Below are 13,823 nucleotides of genomic sequence, written 5' to 3'. Positions count from 1 at the left end.
CAAAGCTGGGCCCCAGCAGCCCAGTGCTTCCAGAAGAATGCTTACCAGTATTCAGGAACAAGCTATAACAAGACAAAAATATACTCTGACTTCACTAATTAACCTAAGAATTAAAATTTTCTCAAAACTTAAGGAAGAGCATTTAATTTCTTGTGTTGCAAATAGATAGTGTTAAAGCTGAAGGGGAAACAGTTACTAGATTATTTTGACCAACACTGCTTCTCTGAAGAGCACAGCTAGCTAACTGAAACATCCCATCTCAGGGGGATGAGGAAGTTCTTCCATCTGCAGGCAATTGCTTTGCTTCTGTGGAGCTGCTTTTGGTGGGTGGGTTCAAAAGGGGCAAACACTGCTTCCTTTCCTCTTCCCTGGAAGCAGCTTTGACAAAGGGGAGGCCATGTACCAGCCATCTTCTGCCTTTGAGGAACCCTTTCCAGAATGTTCTTCACTTTTTTTGTTGTTGCACTGATAATTAGGATTTTAATGCATGGAGCCAGCACTTTGGCATAAGACAGATATGAGCTCAAGTCCTGGCTTACCATTTACCGGCTGTGAGACATGGAGTAGTTTCCTCTTTAAACTTCAGTGTCTTAATCTGTAAAACTAGAATAAGAGGACTGAATTCATAAGGCAGCATGAAGATGTTGTTGTTTTTGTTAATGGGAACCAGCTTCCTCTTAGTTCAAGTTAGCAAGCTTGAGACCCAGCTGAGCATTCTGTTGGTCTAGAGTAAAGTACCCATATCCTAGAGGTTTGAGCCAAGCAGTATTCAACAGACATCCATGATATTTCTTTGGAATAGGCCCATCATTATTTTATTAGGGCTCCACCAGAAAGCAGGAGTTTAAATGACAGCAAAGAGTGAAGGGCTTGTTGTGCTCAGCTGTAAGCACAAAATCACTTTTGGGGGGAGGAGCCAAGATGGCGGCATGAGTAGTTCAGTGGAAATCTCCTCCAAAAAACATATATATTTTTGAAAATACAACACATACAACTATTCCTAAAAGAGACACCAGTAGATACAGTACAACAGCCAGGCTACATCTACATCTGCAAGAACTCAGCATCACACAAAGGGGGTAAGATATAAGCTGTGGCCCAGTGGGACCCAAACGCCCCCCTATCCCAGACCCCGGTGGGAAGAAAGGAATCAGAGTGGGGAGGGAGTGAAAGCCCAGGACTGCTAAACAACCAGTTCTAGAAATCTGCACCAGGAGTGCAGACACACAGTGCACGGGGTGCTGGATATTAGAGAAACGGAAAAGCAAAACCTGTGGGCAGGTCCCCGCAACCGGCACCCCTGAGACAAAAGAAAAGCAAGTGCTTTTTGCAAGTCTTAAAGGGACAGTGACCTCACAGCTGGACGAAGTCGTCCTGACACACGCACCCCAGCACCTGGGAATCCGGGGAACTCTAGGTGACCTAATCACCTGGGCGGCAGCGCAGCTCTGAAGCCCCTCACAGCGATAAGCAGCCTGCCAGTTGTTCCCCCAACTGGTGCGGACCCTGACACACCGGCCCAGTAGTGGGAGAGCTGAAGTGCGCGCCAGGGGAGGCGGCACCAGAGGGGCCTGGGAGCAGCCTGCGCAAGCCTGTGGTGGTGGTGGCTGAGCGGCCAGGAGCCAGCCTGCATGGGCCGGCAGCGGTGGCGACAGAGTGGCCTGCACAAGCCCGTGGCAGCGGCGCTGGAGGGGAATGGGAGCAGCCTGTGCGAGCCCACGGCAGCGGCAACGAAGTGGCCCAGGAGCAGCCCACGTGTGCTGGCAGCGGCGGCAGTGGAGGGGCCCAGAAGAGGCCCATGCGAGCCCGCGGCAGTACCAGAGGGGCCTGGGAGTGGCCCGCAGGAGCTGGCGGCAGTGGCAGAGGAGCATCCCAGGAGCAGCCATGCCCCCAGCAACCACTCAGCCTGGCACACAGCCGCGCAGGCCAGTCCCAAAGGCCGCTGTTGGCACACAGCTGCCTGGCAGGAGCGCTGCTTATGCAGGAGAGTGCAACTGGCGCACCTGCCAATCGCTGCAGGGCTCTGTGCTACTCTGATGGAGACCCCGCCCACAGCAGCTTAGGGGATTAACACAGAGGCTGCTCCAGGAGTGCGGATAACCAACACAGGCAGCGGAGAAGGGCAAGGCGACCAGCAAGCAGGAAAAGTCTTTGTTCTCCAGGCTGACACATGCGCTACCGGCCTACAGCTACCTCTATCAGCATGAAAAGGCAGAAGAATTTAGTCCAGTCCAAAATAGTCCAGACAGCCCTTAAGAGAGGGCCTGGGGAGACAGACCTAGCCAATCTACCCAGAAAGAATTCAAAATAAAGGTGATAACCATGCTGATGGATCTTCAGAGAAATATGCAAGAGCTAAGGGATGAAGTCCGTAGGGAGATTACAGAAATGAAACAATCTCTGGAAGGACTTAAGAGCAGACTGACTGAGGTGCAAGAGGCTGTTAATGGAATAGAAATCAGAGAACAGGAACACAGAGAAGCTTACGCAGAGAGAGATAAAAGGATCTCTAGAAATGAAAGAATATTAAGAGAACTGTGTGACCAATCCAAATGGAACAATATTCGAATTATAGGGGTACCAGAAGAAGAAGAGAGAGAAAAAGGGATAGAAAGTGTCTTTGAAGAAATAATTGCTGAAAACCTCCCCAAACTGGGGGAGGAAATAGTTGCTCAGATGACGGAAGCACACAGAACCCCCAACAGAAGGGACCCAAAGAGGAAAACACCAAGACACATAATAATTAAAATGGCAAAGATCAAGGACAAGGACAGATTAAAGGCAGTTAGAGAGAGGAGGAAAAAGATCAGCTAAAAAGGAAAACCCATCAGGCTATCATCAGACTTCTCAACAGAAACCTTACAGGCCAGAAGAGAATGGCATGATATATTTAATGCAATGAAACAGAAGGGCCTTGAACCAAGAATACTGTATCCAGCACAATTATCATTTAAATATGAAGGAGGGATTAAACAATTCCCAGACAAGCAAAAGTTGAGGGAATTTGCATCCCACAAACCACCTCTACAGGGTATTTTAGAGGGACTGCTCTAGATGGGAGCACTCCTAATGCTAAAAAGATTTGACCAGAGAAAATAAAATCAGAGCAGAGAAAGAAGACGAACCAAATACTAACTAAAAACAAAAAATAAAATCAACTACCCACAAAAGCAGTCAAAGGAAACACAGAAGAGCACAGAACGAAACACCCAATATGAAGAATGGAGGAGGAGGAATAAGAAGGGAGAGAAATAAAGAATCACCAGACAGTGTTTATAATAGCTCAATAAGTGAGTTAAGTTAGACAGTAAGATAGTAAAGAAGCTAACTTTGAACCTTTGGTAACCACAAACTTAAACCCTGCAATGGCAATAAGTACATACCTTTCAATAATCACCCTAAATGTAAATGGACTGAATGCACCAATTAAAAGACACAGAGTAACAGAATGGATAAAAAAGCAAGACCCATCTACATGCTGCTTACAAGAAACTCATCTCAAACCCAAAGACATGCACAGACTAAAAGTCAAGGGATGAAAGAAGATATTTCATGCAAACAACAGGGAGAAAAAAGCAGGTGTTGCAGTATTAGTATCAGTCAAAGTACACTTCAAAACAAAGAAAGTAACGAGATAAAGAAGGACATCACATAATGATAAAGGGATCAGTCCAACAAGAGAATATAACCATTCTAAATATATATGCACCCAATACAGGAGCACCAGCATATGTGAAACAAATACTAACAGAACTAAAGGGGGAAATAGACTTCAATGCATTCATTTTGGGAAACTTCAACACACCACTCACTCCAAAGGATAGATCCACTGGGCAGAAAATAAGTAAGGACACAGATGCACTGAACAACACACTAGGACAGATGGACCTAATAGACATCTACACAACTCTACATTCAAAAGCAACAGGATACACATTCTTCTCAAGTGCACATGGAACATTCTCCAGAATAGACCACATACTAGGCCACAAAAAGAGCCTCAGTAAATTCAAAAAGATTGAAATCCTACCAACCAACTTTTCAGACCACAAAGGTATAAAACTAGAATGAAATTGTACAAAAAAGCAAAAAGGCTCACAAACACAATGAGGCTCAAACAACATGCTCCAAAATAATCAATGGGTCAACGACCAAATTAAAATAGAGATCAAGTAATATATGGAAACAAATGACAACAACAACACAAAGCCCCAACTTCTGTGGGATGCAGTGAGAGCAGTCTTAAAAGGAAAGTATATACCAATCCAGGCATATTTAAAGAAGGAAGAACAATCCCAAATGAACAGTCTAATGTCACAATTATCGATATTGGAAAAAGAAGAACAAATGAGGCCTAAAGTCAGCAGAAGTAGGGACATAATAAAGATCAGAGAAGAAATAAATAAAATTGAGAAGAATAAAACAATAGAAAAAAAATCGGTGAAACTAAGAGCTGGTTCTTTGAGAAAATAAACAAAATAGATAAGCCCCTAGCCAGACTTATTAAGAGAAAAAGAGAATCAACACACATCAACAGCATCAGAAAAGAGAAAGGAAAAATCATGATGGACCCCACAGAAATACAAAGAATTATTAGAGAATACTATGAAAACCTATATGCTAACAAGCTGGAAAACCTAGGAGAAATGGACAACTTCCTACAAAAATACAACCTTCCAAGACTGACCCAGAAAGAAACAGAAAATAAAAACAGACCAATCACCAGCAACGAAATTGAAATCGGTAATCCAAAACCTACCCAAGAACAAAACCCCCAGGCCAGATGGATTTACCTCGGAATTTTATCAGACATACAGAGAAGTCAACACCCATTCTCCTTAAAGTTTTCCAAAAAATAGAAGAGGAGGGAATACTCCCAAACTCATTCTAAGAAGCCAACATCACCCTAATACCAAAACCAGGCAAAGACCCCACCAAAAAAGAAAATTATAGACCAATATCCCTGATGAACGTAGATGCAAAAATACTCACCAAATATTAGCAAACCGAATTCAAAAATACATCAAAACCATCGTACACCATGACCAAGTGGGATTCATCCCAGGGATGCAAGGATGGCACAACATTCGAAAGTCCATCAATATCATCCACCACATCAACAAAAAGAAAGACAAAAACCACATGATCATCTCCATAGATGCTGAAAAAGCATTTGACAAAATTCAACATCCATTCATGATAAAAACTCTCAACACAATGGGTATAGAGGGCAAGTACCTCAACATAATAAAGGCCATATATGATAAACCCACAGCCAACATCATACTGAACAGCGAGAAGCTGAAAGCTTTTCCTCTGAGATCGGGAACAAGACAGGGATGCCCACTCTCCCCACTGTTATTCAACATAGTACTGGAGGTTCTAGCCATGGCAATTAGACAAAACAAAGAAATACAAGGAATCCAGATTGGTAAAGAAAAAGTTAAACTGTCACTATTTGCAGATGACATGATATTGTACATAAAAGACCCTAAAGACTCCACACCAAAACTACTAGAACTAATATAGGAATTCAGTGAAGTTGCAGGATACAAAATTAACACACAGAAATCTGTGGCTTTCCTATACACTAACAATGAACTAATAGAAAGAGAAATCAGAAAAACAATTCCATTCACAATAGCATCAAAAAAATATATACCTAGGAATAAACCTAACCAAAGAAGTGAAAGACCTATACCCTGAAAACTGTAAGACACTCTTAAGACAAATTACAGAGGACACTAACAAATGGAAACTCATACCATGCTCCTGGCTAGGAAGAATTAATATTGTCAAAATGGCCATCCTGCCCAAAGCAATATACAGATTCGATGCAATCCCTATCAAATTACCAACAGCATTCCTCAACGAACTAGAACAAATAGTTCAAAAATTAATATGGAAACACCAAAGACCCCAAATAGCCAAAGCTATCCTGAGAAGGAAGTATAAAGTTGGGGTTATCTCACTCCCCAACTTGAAGCTCTACTACAAAGCCACAGTAATCAAGACAATTTGGCACTGGCACAAGAACAGAGCCACAGACCAGTGGAACAGAACAGAGACTCCAGACATTAACCCAAACATATATGGTCAATTAATATTCAGTAAAGGAGCCATGGACATACAATGGGGAAATGAGAGTCTCTTCAACAGATGGTGCTGGCAAAAGTGGACAGCTACATGTAGGAGAATGAAACTGGATCACTGTCTAACCCCATACACAAAAGTAAATTTGAAATGGATCAAAGACCTGAATGTAAGTCATGAAACCATAAAACTCTTAGAAAAAAACATAGGCAAAAATCTCCTAGACATAAACATGAGTGACTTCTTCATGAACATATCTCCCGGGGCAAGGGAAACAAAAGCAAAAATGAACAAGTGGGACTATATCAAGCTGAAAAGCTTCTGTAGAGCAAAGGACACCATCAATAGAACAAAAAGGAATCCTACAGTATGGGAGAATATATTCATAAATGACTGATCTGATAAAGAGTTGACAACCAAAATATATAAAGAGCTCACACACCTCAACCAACAAAAAGCAAATAATCCAATTTAAAAATGGGCAGAGGAGCTGAATAGACAGTTCTCTAAAGAAGAAATTCAGATGGCCAACAGACACATGAAAAGATGCTCCACATCACTAATCATCAGAGAAATGCAAACTAAAACCACAGTGAGATATCACCTCACCCCAGTAAGGATCGCTACCATCCAAAGACAAACAACAACAAATGTTGGCAAGTTTGCGGAGAAAGGGGAATCCTCCTACACTGCTGGTGGGAATGTAAACTAGTTCAACCATTGTGCAAAGCAGTATGGACGTTCCTCAAAAATCTCAAAATAGGCATACCATTTGACCCAGGAATTCCACTCCTAGGAATTTACCCTAAGAATGCAGCAGCCCAGTTTGAAAAAGACAGATGCACCCCTATGTTTATCGCAGCACTATTTACAATAGCCAAGAAATGGAAGCAACCTAAGTGTCCATCAGTAGATGAATGGATAAAGAAGATGTGGTACATATACACAATGGAATATTATTCAGCCATAAGAAGACAAATCCTACCACTTGCAACAACATGGATGGAGCTAGAGAGTATTATGCTCAGTGAAATAAGCCAGGTGGAGAGAGACTAGTACCAAATGATTTCACTCATATGTGGAGTATAAAAACAAAGACTGAAGGAACTAAACAGCAGCAGAATCACAGAACCCAAGAATGGACTAACAGTTACCAAAGGGAAAGGGACTGAGGAGGATGGGTGGGAAGGGAGACATAAGGGTGGGGAAAAAGAAAGGGGGCATTACGATTAGCATGTGTAGTGGGGTGGGCACAGGAAGGGCTGTACAACACAGAGAAGATGAGTAGGGATTCTGCAGCATCTTACTATGCTGATGGACAGTGAGTGTAATGGGGTTTTGGGGGGAGACTTGGTGAGGGGGGGAGCCTAGTAAACATAATGTTCTTCATGTAACTGTAGATTAATGATACCAAAAAAAAAGGCTAAAAAAATATCACTTTTGACAAAGCAGAAAACACTACATCTGTTGTGCCAGGTACAATAGTGCTATACCAGCCATGTACAAGGAACTTCTCAGCCTTGTATTTGTGTATCGGGGTGGGTGGGGAGTGATACGGAACCACTTTGTTTAATTCCAAAATCTTTATTTTAGGAAGGTCAGGAACGTTTGGGAAAATGTTCTGCTCAAGTGTTCTTCAGGAATCAGAAACCCAGACCGACCATTAATGTAACTTGTACACGGCTCATCGAGAAGAACAAAAGACAACAAGAGGATTACCTGCTTTACAAGCGCATGAAGCAACTTAAAAGCTCCTTGCATGCAGTCAGCATACCCGGTATGAACCAGTATCTGGAATTTCTATATTAAGCAATGTATGTAATTTCTAAATCCTAAAAAGAATGATCATATAAATTCTTATCCCGAAAGTGACACTTTAAATCATCTACAGGATGTGGTACACCTCACTAGTCAAAGCTCAGAAGTTGCATTTCCTTGTTCTTTGTCTATCTGTGTCTGCGTCATCTCCCCACTTCCCGTCCCTGAGGGGCAGGGCAAGGGCTGAGCCTCCAAGGAAGAGGCAGAGGTCTCTGCCTGCAGGGGTGCAGTTTGCAGGGTTAAGTCCAGAAACTGAGGTGACATTTCTAGACTTCTGGTGATGACTTTAGAAAGTTTAGGTGATGGGACACCATCCAGGGCCTCTCCTGTTCCCATCACAGCTCTCTGACCCGGGCTGGGCAAGCTGACTGTCTCAGGGCCTTGCTGGGAGGCTGAGTAGAGTCAAGTTTGTCTCATCTTAGGCCAGGAACTACTGGGTAGCGAGCCCTGCCCTCTGGAAGGGTTCAGCTGAGTGAGGCAGAGCTCACTCATTCTGGTGCCCAACAGAGGGTACAGGCGGCAGCAGAGACCAGGCACTTAGCAGCAAATCCAATTTCCAAATCCACGAAGTCCTCTCCGGACTTGCACCTGGGTATTAAACTTGATGTCTGACCGCTAGAGCACCCCTCATCCCACTCGCAGTTCACGCATGTGCCCAGACACTGGGACACCCATGTCAGCATGGGAAGCCCTGTGGTCTCTCTTCCTGACTGCATCTGGGCCCCATCAGTTTATGGAGACTAAGTATTTTTTAAAAACCTGCAGGTAGACTACTGCTTCTTGTGTTTCTAAAATTCAGAAGCTGGATGATTTTTAAAATAGTTCTCTGACAACTCAGAATTGTGAGTTGTGAGGAGCAATTCAAACTCCTGTGTATAGTAGAATTTGTTTATATTTAGTACTGCCTGAAATAAATGGGCTAATGACTAATACTGAAAACCTACAGTTATTCAGGGTTTTTTTTCTCCTTTAGCATTAGTTGGGGAAAGAGTTTTATATATTCTTCTTTAAAAAAATTTCAGAAATTATATAGCATCTTTTTTTGAATATTTGCCATAGATTCATTAGATTTTGGATACTTTGTAGTAGTGCAGGTTATGTGGATCATGTTCACTTAGTAAGTCCTATATGCCAAGGATCATTCTAGAATAATCTAATTTAATGTAGCTACTATGAAGCTTCAAGAAAATTTTTTTAATAGAGGGTGCCTTTTCATCAACAAAATCTACAAGGTCTGTTGTCACTTGAAATTCAGTGGAGACATTGAACAAATGTCTGTATTTATAGCCTGTCTGTGTATATAAAATTATCTACTTAAAACTGAAAAGGTTTGGTTTTGGATAAAGTGAATCAGTACTATGCAGATATCCTTGGATTAGCCAGTTCAAATCTCAGATTCTGTGCAGTACTTAATCAGGACAAGGTTTTGGACAGTTGTAGTGCAACTGATGAGTGAGAAGATGGAATCCATTTCAGGATACCCTTGCTCCACACATGGTTTTTCCTCTAGAAAAGTAGTTGTCTGCTTTTTAATTAGTAAAAATTTCACTGTTCCTAATGAATTCATAAACTTCCTAGAGCAGAGCCCAAGTACACTACATACAAAGGGAGGACTGAGGACCTGGGAACCACCAGCCAACGTCCCGTGCTTGTGTGATTCTACAGCAGTGCTGTACACGCATTCATTCATCCTCTAAACGTTCTCCTTATTCAGTGTTAGTATAACTTAGCTTCTATGGTAATGGGCTTTGATTTCACGGTCTAAACTGAGTAGCACTGTAGGTGATAGGCAACAAGTAGTCGGATGAAGGGCTCTTTACTTTCTCTCACTCCCACCCCCATACATGGCAGGAAGTCAAGGCTCAGCTCAAATCTCATCTCTGTGAAGCTTTCCCCAAACAAGAGCCAAAAGAAATCTCCCTTGTCTGTGCTTCCTCAGCTCTCTGACTCTCTGACTCTGCTTCTCTCTCCTAATATATATCAGCGGTTCCCACCGTGTTCACAAGTGGAGGGCAGGAACCCATCTCTGCATCCCTTACAACACCCAAGCAATCAGTGAATGCTTTTTGCATTGACTACCATTATAAACCAGTCAAGTCCTACCAATACAGAGAATTTATGCTAAAGATTATTTTACGAAGAAGGATTAGCTTAATAAGCTTGTTAGTATTTCTTACATGTTAAACTATTGGGCCTTAATATAACCTGAGAACATCTCCACCAAATTGCATAAAATGATGGTCCATGAACACTTATCTCACAATTATTTGCTAAAATTTGAGTTCCTGAAAGTCACAAAAGGCAATTTATTAATCATCATATTCCTGCCTCTTGTAGTGTCTGATATTAAATAGGATTTTATAAATGTTTGCTGAATTATAAGATTGTGGGTCCAAAAATGATACCATGGAAAAAACCCACTTGATCTCTTCATGTGTTCAAAAACGTGACAGAGAAACTGCCAACACATTCGTTAGTTTTAAAGCCAATGATAAGGGAAGGGCAAAGACGTTCTGTAGACTGGCAAAGACCACTGCACTGACAGTACACCCAAACCAGAAGGGAGGCTTTTCAACCAAAGACTCTTCTCAAAAAGACTTTATATGAACTTTGAGTATTATTATAGCTCTTACTTTGCATTTATATAGTACAGCAAATAGCGCTTAAATTGTTACGGTAGCTCTACTCAGTAGGGCAAGTTGGAACACATAAATTTCCATATATACAGAAAGAGACATGAGCAAGTGTCCAGTTTAAGGTCTTGCTGTGAGATGACTGATGTGACCAAGCTTAAGCCCCTATTTCATTCCTGAAGTCTATGAAATTTTGTCCCCAAATTACCTTAATATAAATTTTTTTTCTCCCTCTCAGATAGTCACGGGCATATTGATCCGTCCCTGAGGCCCATTTGGGATTTGGCTTTTCTTGGCAGCTCTTACGTGATGTGGGAAAAGACAAGCCAGTTTTTACACTACTACATGGCACAACTCAGCAGTGTGAAGCAATGGGTAAGAAAAACTGAAAATTTAATTCATGCCACAAGAAATAAAACCAGTGCAGTGTTCTTAGACTAAATTAATGTGGATTTCTAATTTCATGCCAAGAGTTTTACACTTTATTCATTCTGTAAATATCTGAATGCCTGCAATGGGTCAGATGTAGTTTTAGGGACTGAGGATACAGCAGTGAACAAAGAACACACTGTAGCCGCCTCACTGAGATTAATTCCAGCGATAGGGTAAGACAGTGACCTAGTAAGTGAACATGGGTAGCTGTGCCATCGCCAGTAAGAAACAAGCCCTGCCCACTGAAGTAACTCAGCTGATGTGAAGCAGAGAGAAAAGGCAGGAAAAAGGGAAGAATGCAGGATATTGACAGAACTACTACTTAGTCTAAGGCCCCTCTAACGTGAGCAGAGGCTAAGGGAAGTGAAAGTGAGCCATGCTTCCATCAGGGAAGAGAACTTCAGGCAGAGGGAACTGAGGCAGCCAGTGCCTGATGGGCTGGAGAGACAGCAGAGGCTGGTAGGGCTGGACAGTGAGCAAGGGGAGTGTGCCAGGTGAGACCAGACACGGGGAACCGTTCATGGAAGACATTGCAGGCCGTTAGGAGGACCTTGTCTTTTACCTATTAGAAGGCTTTTAGTAGAGGAGTGACATGATCTGACATACAATAGGCCATTCTAGCTGCTATGTTGAGGACAGGCTGTAGAGAGATCAGGGTGGGAGGAGGGAGACCAGTTAGGAATTGCAGTAACCTAGGCAAGGGCTGGTGGTTAACTTGGGCTGGGGGAGAGCAGTGGAAGCGGTGTGAAGTGTTTCGATTCACGATATATTTTGAAGGTCAACCAACAGTGTTTGTTCATGCGTTGGATTATTGCATCTGTCAGAGAATGAGAAAAGTCAAGGATAATTCTTGGGATTTTGGCCTGAGTAAGTGGAAAGATAAGAGTTTTCATTTACTGTTTGGGGAAAACTACAGGAGGAATGGATTTGGGTGTAAATTAGCTTGATTCGGGGCATACTGAATTCTGTAAATAAATAAATAGTTTGTATAACATCTGGACGTTAACAGTCTGAAGTTCAAGGGACGGGGTCTGGCTGGAGTCATCACCATCCAGATGGTATTTAAGGCCACAAGAATGGATGAGATCAGAGAAACAGTGCAGACAGAAAAGAGGCCATGTAAGGACTGGGTCTTGGCAACACTCTTCAGAGGCTGGAGATAGAAGAAAAGTGTTTCAGGGATGAGAACTGACTATTAAATACTGCTGGGAAGTTCAGTAAGACAGACTGAGAACTAGCCATTTTATTTAGGAAGCTGGAATTCCAGTCAATGGAGAGCTTATGAAGAGCTATGGCTCAGTGTGGGGGCAAAAACCTGCCTGGAGTAGGTGAGAGAACGGGAGGAGAGGAAGCGGGCACTCTGTCTCTCTCAAGCAATTTAGTTATAATGGGGAGTAAAAGAAAGGGAGGTGCTAGAGCTGGAGGATGGTTAAGCACTGGGTTGAGAGGTTTGTTTTCTGTTGTTTTTCAGATTGGGAGACTTAACAGCATCTCAACAACATAATAAGAAAAATCCAACAGAGTGGGGCAAAGTAGGGCTTGCAGGAAAGAGAAGGAAGAATTGGTGGGGTTACTATCTTTGACTAGGCAAGAGAGGGTAAGATGATCCAGGAGATGACCTTAGGAACAGGGAGTTCACCTGGAGGGAAGGCAGAGAGGCATGGTGCAGATGCTGGGAGAAGGGAGGTACCACGGTGGTAGCTTGCCGAGGTCCCAACTGCATCTGTCTTCACAAAGACAGACCAGCAGGCCAAGTGATCAGCTGAGATGACAGGTGAGAGCAGAGGGGTTGGGAGTGCATGGACATGACATCGTGCAGCGAGGTGGGCCCCTTAGAGGTCTGTGGTGGCACAGAGGAAGACCAGGGCCTCTAGCCGTGTGGGTGTGCGCATGGAGTGGGCCCAGCTGGGCTGAGCCGGGATTGGGGTTTGTCAGGCAAGTGTCATGTAGAGAGAGAATGGTATTTCCGGAGTAAACACAACCAACCACTCGGAGAGGCAAGCTGAGCCAATCCTATGTACAAATTTCTGAAAGCCATTTTCTTCACGGATTGGGGGAGCAGTAAATTCACTGCAGTGAGTATCTGTTGAGCAGAAGGCTTTCCCCAGCCACAGGTCAGCTTTAGGAATGTCAGTGAGAGTGCGGTGTGCCCTCCAAAGGCCACTTGTAAAACACAGATAGAGAAGTCGTTTTCTCCTTTACTTGTCAAAGAACACACTTCTTTCCCCTTAGAGCTGCTGCTTACTAGAAGCAACCATTTAACTGATTGCTGCTCTATTACAAGTCAGGATGCTGCACTAGTTCTTTTGCTAAATTTCTCTCTCACTTACCAAGATGGTCATATTTGCAACAAGAGGTTTTAACCTTCCCAACAATGGCAACATTTGTTTACAGTACACAAATGAAAAAGGAAAGGAAATGGTATCCAGTTTGAGTATGAGAGGAAAACTGGGTAAGAATAGAGCAACACAGGGACAACAAAGAAAAAAATTAGTATATTTTAATGTCAGCGTTTCCCTTTGTTTTGTAGCTGTTCATTACCAACTAAGTGCCAGGACATACCGCAGTTCACACACAGTGGCCCCGTGTTTGTCCCCATCTAGCTCGTCTTTGGTTATCTATCATCTGTCCACTAATATCCCTCAACCAATCTGCTGGGAAAGTGGGGACAAATGTAATTGTAAGAAAACAAAAATACAAAGGGAAAATGGTCACTGAGTAGGAGTTTTAGGTTTTTTTTTTTTTTTTTTTACAACAGTGGGGTTTGGGTTTTAGATAAATATTAAATATGCACCTGATTTGCTGGGTCACCTAATGCAAACCACTTCATTGCTTAAAGCCTATTAA

General features: G+C 42.8%; 1 protein-coding gene across 1 annotated transcript in view; it reads left to right on the top strand.

Annotated features, from left to right (window-relative positions):
• Positions 1 to 13,823, top strand: part of RARRES1 (retinoic acid receptor responder 1) — a 35,576-nt gene that overhangs the window by 16,754 nt on the left and 4,999 nt on the right. The window contains exons 3-4 of the mRNA XM_036904096.2: positions 7,687 to 7,870; positions 10,783 to 10,919. Of these exons, the coding sequence (XP_036759991.1) occupies positions 7,687 to 7,870; positions 10,783 to 10,919 (321 nt within the window). The remainder of the gene's footprint in view (positions 1 to 7,686; positions 7,871 to 10,782; positions 10,920 to 13,823) is intronic.

This window comes from Manis pentadactyla, chromosome 1 (assembly GCF_030020395.1).
Source record: "Manis pentadactyla isolate mManPen7 chromosome 1, mManPen7.hap1, whole genome shotgun sequence".
Taxonomy (NCBI): Eukaryota; Metazoa; Chordata; class Mammalia; order Pholidota; family Manidae; genus Manis; species Manis pentadactyla.
This window is presented reverse-complemented; position numbering and strand designations above follow the sequence as displayed.